At 38.7% G+C, this 23398-nt stretch overlaps 1 protein-coding gene across 1 annotated transcript in view; it reads right to left on the bottom strand.

Moving 5' to 3' along the window:
* Nucleotides 1-19483: 19483 nt before the first annotated feature.
* LOC149223034 (glyceraldehyde-3-phosphate dehydrogenase A, chloroplastic-like) overlaps nucleotides 19484-23398 on the bottom strand; it is a 28186-nt gene continuing 24271 nt past the window's right edge. The window contains exons 3-6 of the mRNA XM_089387763.1: nucleotides 21770-21870; nucleotides 21372-21673; nucleotides 20314-20558; nucleotides 19484-20110 (exon numbers count right to left, since the gene is read on the bottom strand). Coding sequence (XP_089243889.1) covers nucleotides 19605-20110; nucleotides 20314-20558; nucleotides 21372-21673; nucleotides 21770-21870 — 1154 coding nt within the window. The 3' untranslated portion in view covers nucleotides 19484-19604. The remainder of the gene's footprint in view (nucleotides 20111-20313; nucleotides 20559-21371; nucleotides 21674-21769; nucleotides 21871-23398) is intronic.

Below are 23398 nucleotides of genomic sequence, written 5' to 3'. Positions count from 1 at the left end.
AAGTAAACTTCCAATCATAGATCTGTAGGTTGGTTGATGTACTGCTGCAGATTCATCATTTTCACTGAGGCTACATCCTGTGACCATGGGTGTACATACTGGTTTTGCATCTTCCATACCATATTTCTTCAAAATCTGTTTGAGATACTTGGTTTGAGATAAAAAGATTCCTCCTTCTTTTTGTTGGATTTGCAAACCAAGGAAATATGTCAGTTCTCCTAGCAAGGACATTTCAAATTCTTTCTGCATGACCAAGGCAAAGATTTGACTCATAGCTTCTTCATTGCTCCCAAAAATAATGTCATCTACATACACAACAAGTATTAGCAATTTGTCATTTTCAACTTTTATATAAAGATTGCTATCTGCTGATCCTTTTGAAAAACCTTGTTGATGAAGATATTTGTCCAAATGGTAGTACCAAGCCCTTGGAGCTTGTTTGAGACCATAGAGAGCCTTTTTCAATCTGCATACAAGATTTGGATCATTTCCAAGAATGAACCCATCTGGTTGTTCAATGTATACTTCTTCTTCCAAGTCTCCATTCAGAAAGGCTGATTTCACGTCCATTTGAAATACTTTGAAGTTTTGAAAACTTGAGAGAGCAAGGAACATTCGGATGGCCTCAAGTCTTGCAACAGGAGCAAAGGTTTCTTCAAAGTCTATTCCTTCTTGCTGCGCATATCCTTTACAAACAAGTTTGGCTTTGTTTCTAATTACTTCTCCATTTTCATTCAATTTATTTTTGAAGACCCATTTTGTTCTGATAACATTCTTATCCTTTGGTCTAGGAACCAGCTCCCAAGTGTTGTTCTTTTCGATCTGCTCAAGTTCTTCATCCATTGCTTTCACCCAACATTCATCTTTGCATGCCTCTTTCACATTTTGTGGTTCAGTAGAGGAGAGTAGTGCCAAATAGCTTGAAGCTTCTGCAACTGTTCTTCTTGTTTGTACACCTGCTTCTTTCTGCCCCATAATCTGAGATTCTGGATGATTCTTCTGGACATATCTGGATGGAGTCTTTTCTTCTATTCTTGTTTGCTCCTTTGGTTCTTCTTGAGTTTCTTCTTGAGGTTCTTCTTATTCATCATTCTGTCATTGGGGGTAGCCTTCATCTTCTTCGATGTCTTCATGATGTACTTGCCTAGGAATGTATCCCTTCTCATCAACCACTACATCAATGCTGTCAACAATTCTGCCAAGTCTTTTATTGTAGCATTTGTATGCTTTGCTATGTGGAGAGTAACCAAGAAGAATGCCTTCATATGCTCTAGGTTCAAGTTTGCCAAGCTGCTCATCAGTATTCTTGATATAGCATTTTCTCCCAAAGATTTTGAAGTGCTTTACCGAAGGAGTCCTACCACTCCAGAGCTCATGAGGAGTTTGAGTGTTGTTCACCCGGACATTTGTTTTGTTGAGAATAACAACCGCAGCATGTGCAGCTTCACCCCAGAAAGTTGCGGGAGTTCCTGACGCATCAAGCATAGCACGAGCCATTTGTTGGACTGTTATGTTCATTCTTTCCACAACTCCATTTTGCTGAGGAGTTCTTGCTGTAGAGAATTCTCTTCTTATCCCATGTTCTTCACAGAAATCAAAAAAATCATTTGAAGTAAATTCCCCACCTCTGTCGGATCTGAGGCACTTAATTTTGTGACCTAAATCATTTTCAACCAAGGCTTTGAAGGATTTGAATTTTTCGAATGCTTCATCTTTGTGCTTCATAAGTCCTAACCAGACAAACCTGGAGAAATCGTCAATGAATAATATCAAGTATTCTTCTCCTCGAGGTGTTCTTTTCCTGAAAGGATCGCATGTATCTGTATGTACTAGCTCAAGAGGCACGCTAGCTGATCCTTCTTTCTCTGGAAACTTAGTTCTGGTTTGTTTTCCAAACTGACATTATTTGCATATGGTGTTGTCAGGAATTTTGATATCTGGAAGATCGCGAACTGCCTGATATTTGCATGCTTTCCTTATTTGTGAAAAGCTTAGATGTCCCAACCTCCGATGCCATAACCAGTGCTCATCATCCTTGCTTAGATAGCATTGTTGTTGTCCTTCTTCAAATATGTACAGATTATTTGGAGTTCTTTTGCCTTTGATCACTGTTTTACCTGTATCAAGATCACGAACAAGACATCCATTTGATCTGAATATAACCTCGGTTCTTTGATCACACATCTGGCTGACACTTAGAAGATTATGCTTCAATCCATCAACATACAAAACATTTCCAGCCTTGACCTTTTCTTTTAACTGAGCAATGCCTTTTCCTTTTATAGTTGCAGGAGTATCATTTCCAAAAGAGACTTTCTTTCCTTTTTCTAGAGCAGAAAATGACTCAAGTTTTTCTTTATCACCTGTCATATGCTTCGAACATCCACTGTCAATGTACCATAGATTTTCCTGTCCCTCTGCATAAAATGCTATCCCACATCTTTCTGTTTGTGGTTCCTTTATTCTCCATGTTTTGGTGCTTGAGGCTTGTTCCTTTTTCTGCTGAAACTTGCTCCTGCATTCAGAGTCTTCATGACCAAAGTTATTGCAAATAGAACATTCAACTTCATTTTCAAGAACCGAAAAGTTGTTATAGGTCCTTTTTGTAATCCCGGTCGTACTTCTTTGTTTTTGAGCTTCCCTAGTCATGATTGTTTTATATGCAACACATTGAGCTGCTTTGTGACCAAAGTTATGGAAAGAAAAGCATTGTCCATTGAAGAAACTTCTGCGGTTATCGAATCTACCAGCCAATTGATTGTAATTTCTATTGTCATCTATTCTTGAACCAAATTGAGAAGATTTTACCTGTGGCTGGTTGTAGCTTTTGTTCACCCTTAAGATGGATTGCCCCTGATAGTTTCTGTTTGTAATTCGTCCCTGCTTTACCTGATGATCTTCATTGTGCTTTTGCTCATTTCTTCTTGCTGCATCAAGATAACTTTTTGAGGTGGATGCTTGAGAAGTTTCTCCAGTATAGCCCAGACCTGTCTTATTTAGTGGAGACCGCTGCACATTGATAATCTCATCCAAAGTTTCAGATCCTTTGACAAACTTGAGATTAATAGCTTTTGTTTTCTCAATCTCTTTTCTAAGACCAACAATTTCACCTTCTAATTTTTCAAGATGTTTTTCTTTTTCATCAATTTGAAATTGTAGAGTATCAATGATCATGTTCTTTTCTTCTATACATCTCTTGAGTCTAGTAATTTCATCATAAAGGTTATCCACATCTATAGCATCCATATAATCATCATCTTCAAATGCCATTAACAACTTATATTCATTACCTTGTTCATCTTCATCACTGTTTGATAGACCATCACTATCTTCATGAGTGTAGTAGCTTTTCTTATTTGCGTTCTGTTTCTTGTTCCATCTAGCAGGTTCCTTTCCTTTATCCTTATAAGGACATTTTGCAGCATAATGACCTACTCTTCCACAAGCAAAGCATTTAAAAGGTAACTTACCTCTGAACCTTCCAGAACCCCTTTGAAGATTTCTAACAAAATTTGATTCTTCTTCCTCTTCTTCTGGGATGTGGCTTGCTTCATAATAATCTCCTTTGCCTGATGCCTTGAAAGCAGCTTCTCTTCTGTTTGATGGACCTCCCTTTCTCATTTCATAAGCAGTTAGAATTCCATGTAGCTGAGACATAGTAAGAATTCGTAGATTTTCCTTTTCTTCTATTGCAGATACTTTAGATTCAAACTTGGGGGACAATGATCTTAGAACCTTTTCAACCACAATAGCCTCTTTTATTTCTTCACCCAAATTTTTCATACAATTAACAACCTCATCTACCCGAAGAAAATAGTTAGCCACACTTTCATCATTATACATTTTGAGAGTCTCATACTGAATTCTGAGAGTTTGAAGTTTAGCACGCTTTACCTGTTCATCTCCTTCATAGCTCGTGACAATTTTGTCCCATATCTCTTTTGCGGATTTATAGTGCATTACCTTCATGAATTCTGATTGAGATATACATCCTAATAGAGTACTGACTGCTTTCACATTTGTTTCATACTTCTTTTTCTTGGCTGCATCTGTAGGAGTAGCTGAAGGAAAAGCGTAGCCTGTCTCTACGATGTCCCAAACTTCTGTACCAAGAGATTGAAGATAGGCAGTAACTCTTACCTTCCAATAATTGAAGTTTGTCCCATCAAAAACTGGTGGCCTGATTGATGCTTCTCTCTCGTAGTTGCTCATGATGAACGATCTACCTTCAAGCGATCAAGCTTCTCTGAAGGACCTGCTCTGATACCAATTGTTGGAAATAATACTGAGAGGGGGGGTGAATCAGTATTATCTAATTCTTTTAATAAATCTTCCTTATTTGTTCTTTGAATTAGTTTTGCATGTCAGTACCATAAAATAATGAGCATGAACAAAGAAAACAGATAGTCACACCAAAGAACACAAGATGTAAGGTGGAAACCCAATGTGGGTGAAAACCACCTGCTGCAATATGTCTCTATCTTCTTTGAAATTAGAAACTCCTTTTACAATGGTTTTGTACTGGTGCAGTCCTTTACCAGTACGCAGGCTGCAACCTGCAGAGAGCTACAACTCTCTCTCGTTTTCCAGTCTCTCCTGGAAGGGAGCTACAACCCCCTACTTCTTTTCTTACAAGGACCACTTTTCATAAATTTTCAAACTGGATCCATAAGCATCAAATGATCATCAAGTATAGGAGAATCACCCAGTCAACTGTAGTAACCAGATCAACAATAATAGAACCAAACCCAGAACACAGCAATGATAAACAGAGATTTTAAGAGAAGTAAGCAGCTTCACCCATGTACTGCCTGCTTACAGTAAGCACCCTGCTCAACTGCTCGCCTGCTTACGTACGCACCCTGCTCAACTGTTCACCTGCTTACATACGCACCCTGCTCAACTGTTCGCCTGCTTACGTACGCACCTTGCTCAACTGCTCGCCTGCTTACCCCGCTCTGAGTCCATTGAACTGCCTGCGGACCTCTGCACCTGCAACCCTTCTGTGCCTGCGTACCGACGCACCTGCAACCCTTCTGTGCCTGCGTACCGGCGTACCTGCAACCCTTCTGTGCTTGCGTACCGGCGCACCTACAACCCTTCTGTGCCTGCGTACCGGCGCACCTGCAACCCTTTTGTGCCTGCGTATCGGCGCACCTAAAACGCTTCGTTCTTGCGTATGTACGCACTTTTCTCTTACTGTACCTGCGTACCTTCGGGCATAGATGATTTCAAGACTTCAGAAATAACCCAGACAGTCAGATCTACAGATCTGAACATGCGCCGAAGAGATCTCAGTCCATCAGTAGATTCGCCTTATTTAGATCTAGACCAGATCTAGCCCTCATAAGATATTCAACCCAAAACATGCTTAAGCCAAATGATCTCCTTTGCTTTATATAGGAAAGTTCTTCCTCAAATCATGGATCAATACCACGGGCCGACACCATAATAACACAATACCGTCGGCTAAATACCAAGAGTAAAACATAAGAAAGCCCCACATGTGAATTTCTTTGCCTTGAAATGTGTGCACTGGGGGTATGCACCTCTTGAACGGGATAACTGCGGGTATGTACGCACTTTATGTAACACCGACCTACGTGTACGCACCTTATGTAAGGTGTACCTGCGTACCCCTTATTTTCTTCAATATTTGATAGCTGATCATCAATCTCTGCTGCTGACTTGAAGTATTGTGATCTATCACCTGAATGGGTTGCCATCAAGGACAACACTTTAGCCATAATTCCAACAAAGATCTTCTGGATACCCTAAACCTACCAGTAGGATGGGACATCTACTAGCTAACCTATGAAGATATCAAGACTGTCTTTAGGAATCACTCTAGGGCTTCTAGGAAAAAGGGTAGGGGTAGTCAACCAATGGCCAACCCATCCTCTTCCAACACATCTATAAAAGGTGAAATTGGAAACATGCTGGAAAATTTCAAGAGTGAAATGCTACAAAACCTTGCCTTACAGATGGACACTATGCACATCAAGAGAAAGCAGGAGGAAGCTAAAAAAGAATTAGCCATCTTCTACCCTAGATGCACAAGGAGGAACCCTAGGAATGAATTTCCATTAAACCTAATCGAAATCTGCTCAGTCTATGAATAAAACCACTCCACAAACAAGTGCCCTTCTCTACCTAGACTAAAAGTTGTGTATCGGGGAACTGAAGGGGTGACTGAACAACTCTACTACATAAATCAAAGGAGACCTCATGGACCTTGGCCATACCAGTAGGGCATGAAAATTTCATCCCATGCATATTACAACCCTAACCAGAACACATCCATTCCCTCTTGGGGGCACCCTGCTCATCCCTCCTGGTCTACACCTCCTCCTTTGCCTTTTGCACCTCAGTACCGTTCCCATCCGACTAGCCAGTCATTTCATCCATATAATTTTCCACAGCCTTAGTGGAATGCACCACCCCAGGGGTGGAGGCCCCCATTCAACAATGCCCCAACTTTATTTCCTTCACCTCCTACTCAACCACAACTTTTACACCCTAATCCACCTAAACAACCTCAGATTCCTACCCAGTCAAATCTGAACCTGAAAAATAGAAAAGCCCAACAAGTTTTCAGTGGAGAGACATCCTATCCTACTTATGTTGTGGAGATGCAGGAAATCAACCTAAGATCTGGGAGAATACTCCCATACAACCAACCTCCACCTCCACCTAGGGAGAGTGAGGAGGAAAGAGAGGAAAGCATGTCTAGAGTGAATCTACCACCATTTCTTGAGAGATTAACTCATCCAGTCTAGCCTACCCCAGAAGAAAAAGAACTTCTGGGTGAATTGAAAAATCTATGTGTCAAAATTCCACTTCTCCAAGCCATAAAAAATGTACCTATTTACAATAAGTTGATTAAATAGAAGTGTTTAAAACATTGAGGGAGGCTTAAAAGGAGACACCCCTACCATTAATTTCATTGCACAGTTGTCTGACTTAATGCTGGGGTAGGTAATTTTCCCAAAGTATTTGGACCCTGGAAGCCCTGTAGTAGATGTGCACATCAGTGGCACCATTGTACCATATGCTTTGATTGATCTTGGGGCTACCATTAATGTAATGACTAAGGACACCATGCTCAAACTCAATCTCCAAGGTTCATTAAGAAAGACCACAACAGTCTTGCAACTTGTAAACCGTTCCACAGTGACCCCTGAGGGTAACCAGTGCACCCCTCAATGTGTACTCACCACATTTATATAAAAGAAGGTTGCAAACCAGTCTGACAACATGTTGTGGTGGCTACAACCACCCTCCAAAATTTTGGCCTACACCAATTTCGGAGCCTCCCTTGGATAGTTTCACTTGATGACTACATACACTCGATTCACTCTGTGAGCTCGTGTGAGTCTTTACATTCGCCTTGATTTTTTATTGCACTCAAGTCTCTGCATGTTGATCTTTAAGTCATGCTTGTGACTGTTTTCTGGTTATGCTCGAAGTCTTTGCTTTGTATGTGTTTGTTGTGTTTGCCGTGAAGGAATCTGTCACACTCACACACGGAGTCATATTCACTGTCACTCAAGCGTCATCTTGATCATGAATGATCAATCATGAGTGTCGCACTTGTCGCTTGCACTGTTGGTTAGTCATGTTAGACATGTATGTCCTAATGGTTTGGTCGTTTCATTGTCAAATCATGTGAGTTTGTGTCCGTATGATCACTTGTGCATCTTTTGGTTGTTCACACACTTAGTCATTTTTGTTTAAGTTCTGACGACCAAAATCCTCACTGACATCCGCACCATCACCCTGCTTTTCACTTGATCGACTGTCAACCAGAACAACACAGAAGCACCAAGATAGTTCTTTCAAGTTGTGATGTCCGCAAGCAATTCAATCAGCACTCGTGTTGGCCACCTAGATAGTTGAATGATTGTTCATCTCAAAAATTACGCAGTGCTCATGAGCAAGCCTCCCATTGTGCATTAGTTAGCTCAGCTCATAAATTGCACAGAGATGATCAGTAGGCTAGCCTCCTAGCCTTAATGCAGTTTTCCCAACCAGCGGCAGATTGCCTGTTCCCTCCAAGAATTGCACAGTTTCTGTTGCCAGTGACTGAGCAGCTCCCTCTGGTAATTACGCTACTCTAGCTGCAAGTCACCCCAGCAGCCAACTGGCAGTTCCCTCTGGGAATTGCATAGATCTAGCTCCCACTGACCCCAACAGCCAACTGGAAGTTCCTTATGGGAATTGCACAGATCTAGCTACCAGTCTGTTGGGAAGTTCCCCAGAAAAATTGCACAATACCTACCTTCTAACCCCTCATGCATCCCTTCTCGTTCCTCTGGAAATTTACGCAAATTTGGCTGTCTAGCCCTTGCTGAATATTTGTTCCAAAAAATGCGCAGAGCATGCCTTCCTTGCCTTCCAGTAGCCTAGACTATCCCTGCCGAAATTTGTGCAATGTAGCCTCCTAGCTGAGCCAGACCTTGCAGTTAGTCACTATCAACTCAGATTGTCCGTCTCCATCCTTTAGTGACTCTTGTGCAATTTTCATCAGCAGTTGCCTAGACCCATCATCCTGCATCATAGCCCTACTGTTTCTCCTGGTCACCTGCATCAAAATGATCATGTGTCATGGTAGACTAGGAGGTTTTGGATTTGATGTTGTATCATCATGAGTGACTACAGGTACAGGTACACCAACAAACATGTCAAGATGATGAACGGGATGAACGAAGAGAGCACATGCAGATGGACAGGATGTGAAGTATACGAATGAATGAAGCATGCGAAGCAGATGAATGAACGAAGCATGTGAAGCAAACGAATGAACGAAGCATACGAAGCAGACGAAAGTGACAAACATGCACCTTCGCGAACAAGTGAACCTGTCAAGCCTTCCAACATGAAAGCAAGGAACAACATGCTAGAGCTTCATCAAGTGAACCAAGGACCATCGAAGACTCCATGCACTTTGCCATGCGAAGGTGAAGCTATGATACACCATCAAGACATCCATCACTCAGCAACACTGTAGCTCAACATGCACTAAAGTAGTAGCATGAATGTACTAGCATTTTCATGTCAATTCATGTCAGTTCAAGTCATGAGTCATGTTTCCCACATCTCCACTATGGGCTTGTTGTCAATCAATGTGATGTAACATGGAATTCCAAGAGACCCACTTGTTTAACATAGAGTCATGTAAGTCAGAAAGTCATGGAAGTCGAATGGTCATGAGGGTAGTCGAACAACCAAAAAGTTTAGTTTCACCTTTGGCTATAAATGCCCCCCTGATTTGTACATGAAAGGACTTTTCACCTTAGCTCCTCCCACATAGCCAAGAGAGTCTATAATATTTTCTTTGAGGAGTAAGTAGTGGCTCCAACGCCTCTCTCACGGGGTTAGTGATGTATGGTGTAACAATGTGTCTTGGAATTTTCACTTAATTCATAATCCTGTTAACAAGCCAACATGTTTTCGTACATGTATTGTATTTTTTGTAAGACTGGTATTTAATACTTGTAATGGATGTTTCTTTAACCATGTGTTCTACATCTGAAATAATTCATTTGTTGTAATGCATAACCTATTAATGGAAATGTGTTGTATATGTTGTTAATGTTGTCCCATCCATGTCAATTGCTCTGCCGGACATCAGAAAGACCTTTCACATGAACCTTGCTGCAACAACAGTCGCACTTGTCTCAGACTGATCCATGAGTGTTATATGTGTTATATTACCTTGTATGTTCTGACAACTGCATCTGAGTCGACTTCTCCGCTGGAAGTTGTGCATGTCCTTTTGTGTTGTGTGTTCCTAGCCAAGTTGGGACTGATCTCTTTCAACCTGGAACTCACCTTCACTCTCTTCTCCTCATAGTGAAAGAACCATTGACACAAGTACACTCACACTCACCAGGCATGTGAACCTCACTTCTCGAAGACAAAGTGAAACACTCTCCTATCAAGCAAGAGTTGAGGAAAACCCTTAAGACAATGACAATCGGGCCATCATACTGAATGGGACTCCCACACCAAACAGTGTGAGGTCCATTTGGGACTTCATACCAGGGTGATCCCATGAATGTTGGCGGGTCCAGCACCGTCAACACAACCCCAAAGGAGAATGAATCCATCTCTCAAGGATATAGTCAAAGAAGAACTGCAAAAGCTTTTGGATGCAGGATTCATTTACCCTATCTTGAACGGCGAAAGGGTTTCTCCTTCGGTGTTGGTTCCAAAGAAAAATTGGAAGTGGAGGATTTGTGTTGATTACAGAGAGTTAAACAAATCAACAATGAAGGACCATTTCCCTCTACTTTTCATTGATCAAGTGCTATATGGCCTGGCAGGAAAGAAGTTTTTCTCTTTCCTAGATGGGTTCAGGAGGTACAATCATATCCAGATTAGCACAAAAGACTAAGATAAAACCACCTTCACTTGTTCTTGGGGTACTTTCACTTATAGGCTCCCTTTTGGCCTATACAATGCCCCTGCCACTTTCCAGAGGGGAGTCCTTAGTATCTTTGTCGAGCTAGTCCATGATGTAGTAGAAATTTATATGGATGATTTTACACCCGATGGGTGTGATTTCCAGGAGGCTTTGTCCAACTTAGGCAAGATGTTGAACAAATGCATTGAAATGAACTTGTCCCTTAGTCCCAAAAAATGTGAGTTCTCAATGATTGCAGGGACTATTCTAGGTCATTCAATATCCCATAAAGCACTGCAGGTGGACCCAAATAAAATATCCATCATCCAAGGGGTCCCACCTCCGCAAAAACATAGGGATGTCAGAAGTTTTCTGGGTTTAGTTGGATACTATCGAAGATTTATAAAAGACTTTAGAAAGTTAACTTCTCCTTTATTTGGGTTATTGGCCAAAGACTGAATTTTTATGGTCAAAAAGCTATCAAGAGACCCTAGACACCCTGAAGGATAAGTTGACCACTGTACCTATTCTCTGAGGCCCAAATTGGGCCCTTCCTTTCCATATACATGTTGATGGCTCTCATAAAGCCATAGGAGCGGCTCTAGGCCAGATGGATGATGAGTTACCTTATGCCATTTACTTCATCAGTAAGAATATGTCAAAGATTGAACTGAACTATACAGTGACTGAGAAGGAGCTCCTATCTTTTGTGCATTCATTGAACAAATTTAGGCATTACATTACATGTTACCAAACATTTTTACATACTGACCATGCTGCAATTAAATACTTGATGAATAAACCAGATGTAAATGCCTGGATTATTAGATGGTTAGTTTTATTACATTAGTTTGATCTAACTATTATTGATAAGCCTAGCAAGGAGAATGTTGTTGCAGATTTTTTATCAAGATTAACTTTTCCTGCAAGGGAGGAAGGAATGGTTGATGATCAGTTACCAGATGAACACTTATTTGCCATTTTAGTTCTCTCTCCATGGTTTACTGACATAGAAAACTACTTGGTGTCTGCACAGTTTCCACCAAACTTGTCCTCCAAATATAAAATAAAGATTGTGAGTAAGAGTGCCCCATTCACCTAGATTGAGGGCAACCTCTTCAAACTAGGCTCAGATCAAATTCTGAGAAGATATGTTAGGGAGGAGGAAGTCTTTGACATCCTTCTGACTTGTCATGATGGGCCTTGTGGAGGTCACTTTGCAGCCAACAGAATAGCATTGAAGGTGCTACAAGTTGGTTATTATTGGCCCAAACTTCATTATGATGTGAGAAGGTATACTACTCAATGTGATCAGTGCCAGAGGATGGGAAAACCTACCCCAAGGGATGAAATGCCTCTGTAGACTCATGTGACTTTCGAGCCATTTGACAAGTGGGGCATGGATTTCATTATACCCATTGACCCTCCATCCAGGCAAAAGAAGTACATCATTATGTGCACTGACTATTTAACCAAGTGGGTTGAAGCGAAGGCCATCAAAGCAGCAACATAGGAGAAAGTGGTTGAGTTCTTAAGGGAAAATGTATTTTATAAGTTTGGGTACCCTAGAGAACTGGTCACTGATCAAGGCAACCAGTTTACATCTCACATGATTGAAAATTTGTTAAGCCAGCACAAGATCAAACATAGAACATCCACTCCTTACCACCCACAAGCTAATGGGCAAGTGGAGGTGACCAACAAAGTGCTGGAGAGAATTCTGACCAAAGTGATTAGCAGCAACAGAAAGGACTCGGTAGATGGATTAGTTGAGGCCACTTGGGCCTACAGTACCACCTGGAATACCACCACTGGATTCACTCCTTATGAGTTGGTCTATGGGATGAAGGCCCTGCTATCTATTGAGTTTGAATACAACACCTTAAGAATGGTAGCACAACTAGGTCTAGATCTCACCAGGACACAACAAGAGACATTTCTCCTGCTAAATGGGTTAGATGAGTTTAGAATGTAGGCCCTCCTCCACATAGAGGTGACTCAAGTTCAAAGGAAGATCTGGCATGACAAGAACATAAAGGAAAAACAATTTCAAGAAGGTGATTGGGCTTTGTTGTATGATTCCAGATACAATCATTTTAAAGGCAATTTAAGGACTAGATGGTTAGGGCCTTATGTCATAGAAAAATGTCATGATAATGGTTCATTTCAGATGATAACTATTGATGTAGAGGCTATTCCTTTACTTGTCAATGGGCACAGATTGAAGGTCTACAAGAATCCCTTATCAAAGCAAGAATTCATTAATGGCATCAGTAAGACAGTGATGGTGGTGGAGCAAGTCTCAGCCTCTACCCCATCAAGTCACTGAAAAAAGAAAAAAAAGAGAAAAATAAAGAGACTCATGTGAAAACCTCCATGAGGCACCTGAGTCCCACTGTTGGGTTGAAAACCTCTTGAGGCGCCCCAAAGGTGTCAAAAAAAAAAAAGAGATAAAAAGATCATTGGGTGAAAACCTTTTTTGAGGCACCCAGGGAGAGAAACTAGGATGAAAACCTCTTGGAGGTAAACTAGTTGTTTTCAAAAACAAAAACAAAAAACAAAAGATATAAAAAATAAAAATAAAAACAAAAAACAAAAAAAAAATTTAAAAATGTTGTTTGTAGCTCAGCAGGCACTACAAGAAAATAGATCATTAGTGAGGGTCATGCCTATGACATTCCTTTAAGGTCCGTCACCAATGTCACATATGGTGACAGTCTTTAAAAAAAAAATTTTGTAAGTGTATATAGTGATGGTCCTTTAAGGTTTGTCACCAAAGCCATTTTCAATGAAACTTTTGGTGAGGGTCGTTAAAGGCCTGTCACTAATTCTCTCTTTGGTGACACTTTTGGTGAGGGTTGTTCAAGGCCCATCACTAATTCTCTCTTTGGTGACACTTCTAGTGATGATATTTTATTGACCCTAACAAATGCTCTTTTTGGTTACTTTTGGTGACTGTAAAAAAATGTTCGTCATCATTGATCATTCCAATGAGTTTTTGATGATGCTTCCTTCCTGTGACGAACCTTTAAGGTCTGTCACCAATGTTGCATATGGTGACGACCTTTAAAAAAATGTTATTGTAAGTGTATATAGTGATTGTCCTTTAAGGGTTTGTCACCAAAGCCATTTTCAATGACACTTTTGGTGAGGGCCGTTAAAGGCCCGTCACTAATTCTCTCTTTCGTGACACTTTTGGTGAGGGTCGTTAAAGGCCCACCACTAATTCTCTCTTTGGTGACACTTCTAGTGATAATCTTTTACTGACCCTCACCAATGCTCTTTTTGGTTACTTTTTGTGACTGTCAAAAGATGTGTGTCATCATTGATCATTCCAATGAGTTTTTGATGATCCTATGTACCTGTTACTATATTTTTTTTCAAAAGATAACGATTTAATACAATTGTTGTGGAGTCTTTTTCATTATGTTACCAAGTTCATAGTGGTTATAGTCATTCAATTTGTTAAGAACTAATTACTGTGTATCATTTCCCTCAAGTCATAAGAATATAGTTTTCCTATGAGTCAACACATGATTCATCTCTATTAGGTTTATTATCTAGAAAATTTCCTTTAAATAAAGTTCCACTAGTGTGTGTAGGAACTATATTATTTAATACATAATCAAGCTCTATCAATTATATTAATGAGAGAGACCTAGCACTCTTCAATGCTCATGGAACACCTTAACATGCTTTGGAACAATACATTAACATTGATTGGCACCTCACATGTCTTGGAACATCTTTATACCTGGAACATCTTTGTACCTAGAACATCTTGCCATGAGTAGGACGCCGAAGCACATGTTGGCATGACCTATAATAGCATAGCACTCCCCTATCATGTGTTGGCATGCCTTGTAGTCCCTAACATGTCTTGGAACACCTTGGCATAATATTGCATTGACAAACATTAGTACTTGGCACACATTGGCACTTGGCATGTATTGGAGCATATTATTAGTGTGCCTGGCATGCCCCTTTTGAAAAAGATAAAGTCTCGACTTATTAACCCTATTATGTGTTCATTTCCATACATTTTAACTTGGTTATTCCTTTTGTTGCCTTGAAAATTCTTGACGCATATTGGCATACTCTAGCACCTTGCACATCCTAGCATGTCTTAGCACCTGGCATCATGCATGCCATGGCACTATTTGGCACATGTTAGCACACCTCAAAACTACCTAGCACACTCTAGAACTTCTTAACATGCCCTAATATTCCTTGACATGCCTTACCCATGCTTAGCATACCTTGTCACTCCTTCCTTGGCATCACAGCTAGCCAAGGAAATTTTTAAGAACCCCCCTAAATTTATATGTATAATAAATGGGTGAATCCACATGATACAAAGGAAAAATGGAAGGCGATTTTATCAATAATATAATATGTATATATAGTATTTTTGGCGAATATCTCACCAAATTATATTATCTTGTAAAATCATGGCAGCTATTTCACTGAATTAAAAAATCTTGTAAGATCTTGGTGAATCCTTCACTGAATAATAAAGGCTTTGTAAAGGGCTAACAAAGTTCATACCGAGTATTTCTTGTGATGGCTTCAAGCCTTGTTAAGCAATCCATCAAGAACCAAAACAAGTATATTCCTTATATGGAATATAAAGATATTTCTCATGGAAAGTCAATTAGTTTTAGTGCAGGTGGTAGGGAGAAATCCTACATGTCACAATGTGTTGAACTCATAATGAGTATTTCTTGTAATGGCTATGAGCCTTGTTGTCTAAGCAATCCCTCGAGGACTGAAATATGTATATTCCTCATATGGAATATAAAGATATTTCTCATGTATTGGAATATAAATATATGAGCGAGGAGTGGGAAATGAGCCACAAGAAGTCCTTAGAAAATTGACAAGAAGAAGATAAGTGCAAAAAATAAAAAAGGAGAAAAATGAAAAAATGGAGAAGAAATACAAGGGCAAATGGTGAAACAACAAATTCATAATCCATGGGAGGAATAATGATTAGAGATAGTGAGGGAAGATGTTCCCTCAACCTAGGGGTAATAAAGGCAGACATTTGAACTCTCACTTATGCAAGTGTAGTTAAACAAACATTAAGCTCTATGCCAGTCATGAGAGGGAGGAAATATGTGAAAGAAATGCGAGAACAAGAATTTAAATGGAATAAAGAATTGGGATTACAATCCTTTCTTGCTGATTTTGGGTACTTCCTTTGAGGCCTATTGAAAAATTAGGTATGATCTATCTATGTATCTTGTTATCCAATTAGTTTGTAAAATAGTTTCCAAGTAGCTATGTTAGAGAATGGAATTTGTGAAAAAAAAAATCATCATCCTGCCTATCTTGAGATGGAGATGGATGGATATGAGTATTGGAGATATAATTCTCCCATTTTTTTGTTGTAACAAGTTGTACAGGTATAGCTACAAACCCCTAATTTTAGTTCAAACAATATCCATTGGTGTGAGAAAAGATGTTTGAGGTTTGCACCTTGCCTTTTTTTATCCCTATCAATGTTTAATAGATCTAAGGATAAGATGGATTTATGTTAGTTTATAATTGCTTAAAATTTAAATATAGAAATTGAAATAAATATGATGTCATTTCATTTTTATTTTATGTAGAATTCTTTAAATAAATAATACATCAGGTCTTTTTTTTGTTCATTTTGTTGTATTAGTGACACACCCACACATGGGGATCTCCCCCACCCTGGGTTATCAAGCACCCTGCTTTTGTTGGCACAAAGAATAAATATGGCTTGAGAAAAGTTTGGTTCTTACCCATTTTGAACTTGGAGGTAGGTTACAGTTAATAAACAAACATTCAAGCTCTTCTAGTTGATTATTTGTCTTTCATCAACATATATGCTTGTTATAACACCATTTGGTTACTTTTAAGCAACCATAAAGACTCTGATTGATTGCTATGTGAAATGAACTCTCCAAAGGTCAATGGTAGGAATATTATTGTAGGCTATCCATACCCTTCAACAATTTAAATCTTTTAAGCTCAACATAAACTTTTGATATGTTTCATTAATCTGATCTTTTGCTCCCAATATTCCATCCCTCCACTTGACATACTTCAACGGTATCCTTTGTGTTGTTATATAGTTAGGTGTTTGTGCTTCAACCTAGATAGCTAATTTTATATTTTAAGGATATGTCTTCTTTTCAGTTACATCTTTATTATGATCTTAATGTATTTCAGAATCCTCAACGACCTCCTTTGTGGAGTTCTATAGCTAGGTGTTTGTTTCTCAACCTAGATAGACACTTTTGTGTTTGAAAGTAATGCCTCCTTTTCGGATACATTTTTATTGTTCTCTTAATTTATTTCATAATCTTAACAACACTTCCCTCTTTCCTTTCTAACAAAGAATTAATTTAATTCAGATTATTGACTGTAGTTAGTGCTAATATCATATTAACATCTGCATGGATTTATAATTTTCTTACACTTGATCTTGAATTTATATCTATTGTAACAAGTATAAGGATGTAAGTATTTATTTCTTTATCTCTTTTACCAAATTAATCTCTTTTACTTTTGTGTACTTGCAGTCATCCAGAACTCATGGATAGAGCTGGAAAAACATTGATAGAGCACAAGTCAGAAGTCTTGTGCCAGAAATATTATTTTTGCATAGTTGATCATATTGGTCATGCATATTATTTTAGATAGACTCAAGACTTTATTAAGAAAGATAATACTATAAAATGATCCTATTGTGTAGGTCCTTGTTTGATGCATCCTGAGTTCATTGCATTTGTTAGGTAGGTGAGTTAAAGTGGAAAACCTTTGCAACTTAAAGCATCTAAAGTCTAAATTTTATGAACTTCTATCAAGCATTCATGTTGCAGATGGTAGGTGGGATAATGCAGCAAAAGTGAGAACAGTTAAAATAACTTTTATTTCAAATGACATTGAGCTGTAGTTTGGTGGAGTTAAATGATAGGGTATACAAAGTCATTGTGGGAGTTAAATTAACACCTTCGATTTGAGGAATTTTATGAAACATTTTCAAATATTGGTTGGGCATATATGGAGGTGGTAGGTAATGTTTGTAAAACAAGATTTACACTGCAAACTAGGAAGAGGTTAAGGAATACATGCTCAGCAGTACTTTCTAATTTATGAAGACAAAAACTGGAATGCCTATTTTATTCTGAAAAAACTTGCATTTATGTAGTGACACCCATAGTGGCAAGTTAATCTCCAAAATGTTCACTTGAGAAATTATTGCAAGGGAGCAACCCTTTCCATCATTTCAGAGGTGAATCTACTTTTTTGTAGACTGGTACCCTCAATTCTGTTGGGTATTAAATGGGGAGCCCTAAAGCAAAAACCAATTTTTTTCCTCGCAAGATTTGTAAGAATCCTACTTTGTAACTGTCATATGGAGGATATGTGTATATTTGTGTGAAGAGTGCCCTATAGATGATACCATTGCATGAAAAATGACGTGAGAAGATACATTGCAAGAATGAGTTCATCATCTTGTGACTATGAGGAACTTGAAGATGCTACTAGGGCCTTGCAAAGGTTGCTTGATCATTTTCTTCACAATTATCAAAGAATTTGGAAGCAGCGAGACACAGTGAATGCCATTTTTGTCACAATCAGTACCCTCTCTCTCTCTCTCTCTCTCTCTCTCTCTCCACTCCTCTTTATTGCTTGATCATTTTCTTCACAATTATCAAAGCATTTGGAAGCAGCGAGACACAGTGAATGCCATTTTTGTCACAATCAGTACCCTCTCTCTCTCTCTCTCTCTCTCCACTCCTCTTTATTGCTTGATCATTTTCTTCACAATTATCAAAGCATTTGGAAGCAGCGAGACACAGTGAATGCCATTTTTGTCACAATCAGTACCCTCTCTCTCTCTCTCTCTCTCTCTCTCTCTCTCTCTCCCTCTCTCTATACCATTGCATGAAAAATGACGTGAAAAGTTACATTGCAAGAATGAGTTCATCATCTTGTGACTATGAGGAACTTGAAGATGCTACTAGGGCCTTGCAAAGGTTGCTTGATCATTTTCTTCACAATTATCAAAGCATTTGGAAGCAGCGAAACACAGTGAATGCCATTTTTGTCACAATCAGTACCCTCTCTCTCTCTCTCTCTCTCTCTCTCTCTCTCTCTCTCTCTCTCTCTCTCCACTCCTCTTTATTGCTTGATCATTTTCTTCACAATTATCAAAGCATTTGGAAGCAGCGAGACACAGTGAATGCCATTTTTGTCACAATCAGTACCCCCCCCCTCTCTCTCTCTCTCTCTCTCTCTCTCTCTCTCTCCACTCCTCTTTATTGCTTGATCATTTTCTTCACAATTATCAAAGCATTTGGAAGCAACGAGACACAGTGAATGCCATTTTTGTCACAATCAGTACCCTCTCTCTCTCTCTCTCTCTCTCTCTCTCTCTCTCTCTCTCTCTCTCTCTCTCTCTCTCTCTCTCTCTCTCTCTCTCTCCACTCCTCTTTATTCCTTCCCTCGTATTTTGTTTTCCTTTTATCATAGTGTGTACACTTTTTTTGGGGGCCCACTTATCCTTGAAAACCACCCACCAACTTTTTAAAAATGGGAAAAGGGTCCCACATCCTCTATCACTCATCTACCTATCCCCTCTTCATAGGCTAAGGTGACAAGCAAGGCCAATCCCACATCCTTTCCCTCTTCGCACATAACTTGCCCTTGCACTTTATCAAATGATGGATATTGAGTGAAAATTGATGGTTGTGAAGAATCACAAATGAATGAGTTGCAAGGAGGTTATCTTGTCCTCCAAGTCCCAATACCACTTACCAAGATGAGTGGTTTTAATCATGATACACAATTTCTCGAAAAAAATTAACAATTTGAATAATTTTTTTATCTAAAATTTCTATGATTCATAATGTAATTCAAAAAATAAACTTAATAAATACACACTATGAGCTTGAAACTATGATGTCAGTAAGTTGAATAAGGCATCCCTTACCAATAGAGGGGAAAAAGAATTATGCAAAGCACCTTGCAAAAACCAAAAAATTGTAATATAATTTGAAAAATTGTTCATAATGTTGTCATGAAATAAACAACATAAAACATACATTACATAGATTAGACTAAGTGGCTCATTTCATAGCAAATAATAATGGAAAACAAAAACAACCATATTTTTTATGTAGCAACTTAGGTTGAGCAAGGAGAAATTAATTGTCTAAGACTTCCAATTGTTGGCAACGATGTCAGCCAAATCAACAACCCTCTGTGAATAACCACATTCATTGTCATACCAAGCAACCACTTTCACCATATCATCTCCCATCACCATTGTGAGTGATGAATCCACAGTTGAGGAGACATCTGAACACCTGAAATCTATTGACACTAGAGGCTCATCACACACTGCAAGGATGCCATTAAGCTCTTTATCTGCACTTTCTCGAAATGATGCATTCACCTCCTCTGCAAATGTCTTCTTCTCCACCTGAAAAACCAAGTCAACAACTGATACATTGGGTGTTGGCACTCTCAGAGAAATTCCATTCAGTTTCCCTTTCAGACTTGGGAGAACTAGTGCCACTGCCTTTGCTGCTCCTATTGATGTTGGGACAATGTTCAAGGCTGCAGCTCTGGCACACCTAAGATCTCTATGACTAGCATCGAGAAGTCTCTGATCACCAGTATATGAATGAGTTGTTGTCATGGTGCCCTTGATGATTCCTGCACTAAACAAATTTAGGTGTACATTGGCAAGCATATTGAACAAGAACAAAGCAATGTCCTCAAATAGGAACTAAACAATGCCATTTTAAATCCAAATAAACTATGGTGATCGATAGTAGAAAATGATATGTTAGATTTCAACATGAAATAGGGGAAACAATGAATATATTGTTCGTTCTATTTAACTAGATGACACTCACCGAATTTCTGGTCCAGAACTTTAACGAAAGGAGCCACACAATTAGTAGTGTAGGAGGCATTGCTAATAATTTCTTCTGCAGGATTATATTTTTCCTCGTTCACACCACAAACATATGTAGGAATATCTCCCTTTCCAGGAGCTGTGATCAAAACCTTCTTTGCCCCAGCCTGGAGATGCTTACCAGCACCTTCCCTGTCAACAAACACGCTAGTGCCTTCTATGACCAAATCAATCCCATAGTCCCTACAAATACAATATGAAGCATTTCGTCATGAGCTGAGAAGCATCAATTATCTCTATATAATAATCCTAGAAGGCTACCCAGTATTATACAGATTTAACAAAAAAAAAAAATTGCGGCGATTATTGTTCCCTGTACTAGTAGTCTATTTGTTATAGGTTTTGGAGTTGTTTTGGGCATATTTTTCAGTGGAATTTGTTCATAATTAAGTAGGAATTTGTTGAAATTGTAAGTTTGAATTGCGATATTTCCAGAATTCGAGTGTTCTATGGGTTTTTCAAGTGTCGAATCCATGTATGCAAGCCAAAACACATTTTAAATAACAAAATATCACAATTTGACAAAAAGTTGTTTGACCAAAAACTCCAAAACTTGAAATAGTTAAACAATACCCTTAAAATATGCTAATCAGAAAATTTGCAATGCACGGGCTTAGCAAATTTGCAATGCACATGCTTATATTTTGTTAAATCAGGTCTTTCATTCTCTATTTTGATTTCTTTCAGTCGTCAAGCCAAGTTCACCTAAGCAACCAAAATACTATACATAGAAAATAAAGAATTGACCATGTTGATTAAAGTTAGTGCATTTGAGTAATCTAATTGAGACCCAAGGGAGTCTGTTAAGTGTTGAACATGTCAATTTCACAATGCTCTAATTATTTATTTTTGAATGAATCGATAATTATCCCAAAGAATTTCAATATCTGCTAAACCCAACTGTAAACATTAGGAATCTGATCCAATACTTAAGTGTAAGAAGATCTGTAGCATTAACCTATAATCCTATACAAATGATTAGTTTCATGTACTTACTTCCATGGCAGATTTACAAGGTTCCGATCTGATACAACTTTGATGACCTTTCCATCTATAGAAATGCCATCATTTCCTGCTACCTGCACATCTGTGTCAAAGGTTCCAAGAATAGAATCATATTTGAGCAAATGTGAGGCCTGTTTAACACCTCCGGTGTCATTGATGACAACCACATCCAAAGGGGAGTCCTTTCGACCGTGCCAACATCGCAGAAAATTGCGACCAATCCTTCCAAACCCATTGATTGCAATTTTTATCTTTGCCTCCACTACGCCCCTTTTTTGTCCAGATGATCCTACCTGGAATGAAAGAACAAGGGCAAGAGGACAAAAAACCAGATCAGTTTGTTGTTTACCATGAAAATCCGATACACACATTTAATGTGATGAAACAACATTTGCAAAGTGAGATCCATATACACCAAGGACAATCATTAAACAAGTAATATCTGCTTGCAATACTATAACAAGCTCGAAGTGTCTAACCCCTGCATGGACTAGGGCATCAATCATATAAATACATTAAATCAGCATACACCAACAGAATGATCAAAAGCCTTAATATTTGTTTGGTCAAATTTGCCTGAAATCTGATAGTAATTTGTTGGAATTACAAGTTTGATCGGTAAACTCAGCACAAATTGAGTGCCCCTGGGTTTTTCAGGGCACTAAATCCATTCTTATATTAAAAATGGATCTTAAATAACAAAAAAACCACTTTCTGACCAAAAATTGTTTTGCCAAATTGTCACCAAAAACTCCAAAACATAAAATAATTAGAGTCTAGACAATCCGTATTTCTACACATACGAGTATCATGAATAATTCTCAGTACAAAGTGTACCAACATAAGCGAGGCTGACAATCATATTGTTAATAAACCTAGTGACATCTAAACCTCAATACAATGATCATGATACAATTTAACAATTAACCTTCATGCACAGAACTCTGATGAACCATGCAACAAACACACAACAAAATGAACTTCAATTAGGCCCCTATGACAATTCAGAGAGCAAACCGACCTCCATATAAACCAAAGCAACTACTACCAATCATTTTGTTAAGTGACACAATGCCATGCAATCATTAGTACCATAGCAGAATGTGTTGATTTTTGTGTAGCATCGGGAGGTATTCTCGCATGCCAAGAGGCCTCCTAAGTCGGCCTAGAAGATTTATGAAAGTAAAAATAAAATTTCATTTTTTTATTAGGCTTCATGTAGGCTCAAAAAAGACAAGTTGGCCTAGCTCATGAAGGAATGTGTCCTTAGGGGTAAATGCACCCATTCAACTTGTATATATATACATGATGTGACATTTCATTTGATCACTCACCATCATCATCTCTCTTCTATAACAATCACACATGGGAGTAGATAGAGGATGAATTTGAATGAAGTTTGGACTTGGATTATTGGCCCAAATTTCTAGACAATTTGGAATTGTAAACCTTGTTGAAGAATAATTTCTCCTTAGAAGAAGTGTTGTTGGGTTTTCTCTCAAGTTTGGGTTTCCCATGGAAAACTTGTTGTCTCTATTGTGCATGGATGTCTCTTTATGATCATTGTTGTTTTTTCTATATTTATTGTTGAAATATTCTATGTATAATTGCTCAATGATATTAGTGGCATTAGATAAATTGTTTGAAGATCATTAGGTAGTAATTATCAGATCAAAATATTGGTTTCTATTATGTATCTTGTAGAAAATTCAACATGGAACCAAAGCTTTGTTGAGAGAGAAGCCACTAAAGTCAGCCTAAGAGACAAGGGAGAGGGACTTCATTTGTGGAGCAAGAGAGCCCTAGAAGGAGCCACAGGCAACAAGCTAGAAGAGGTCAAATTAAGGAACGAACAAGGAGATTTGTTCCGGAATAGCTAAGTCAAAGGTCTATCCAAATGAGTTAACCGAGGTCTGGTTAGGTCTGGGGCTGCATAAAGAAGGCCAAGGGCTGCAGGCCTGGCCATAGGGTGGCAAGCCTAGGAAGGTTCTACAAGTCTAAAATAGGGGATCCATGAA

The sequence above is a fragment of the Pinus tabuliformis genome, chromosome Q, assembly GCF_031772625.1.
Source record: "Pinus tabuliformis cultivar Carrire ecotype Pingquan chromosome Q, CPIR1, whole genome shotgun sequence".
Taxonomy (NCBI): Eukaryota; Viridiplantae; Streptophyta; class Pinopsida; order Pinales; family Pinaceae; genus Pinus; species Pinus tabuliformis.
Note: the sequence above shows the minus strand (reverse complement) of the source record. Positions and strands in the feature narration are given on the sequence as shown.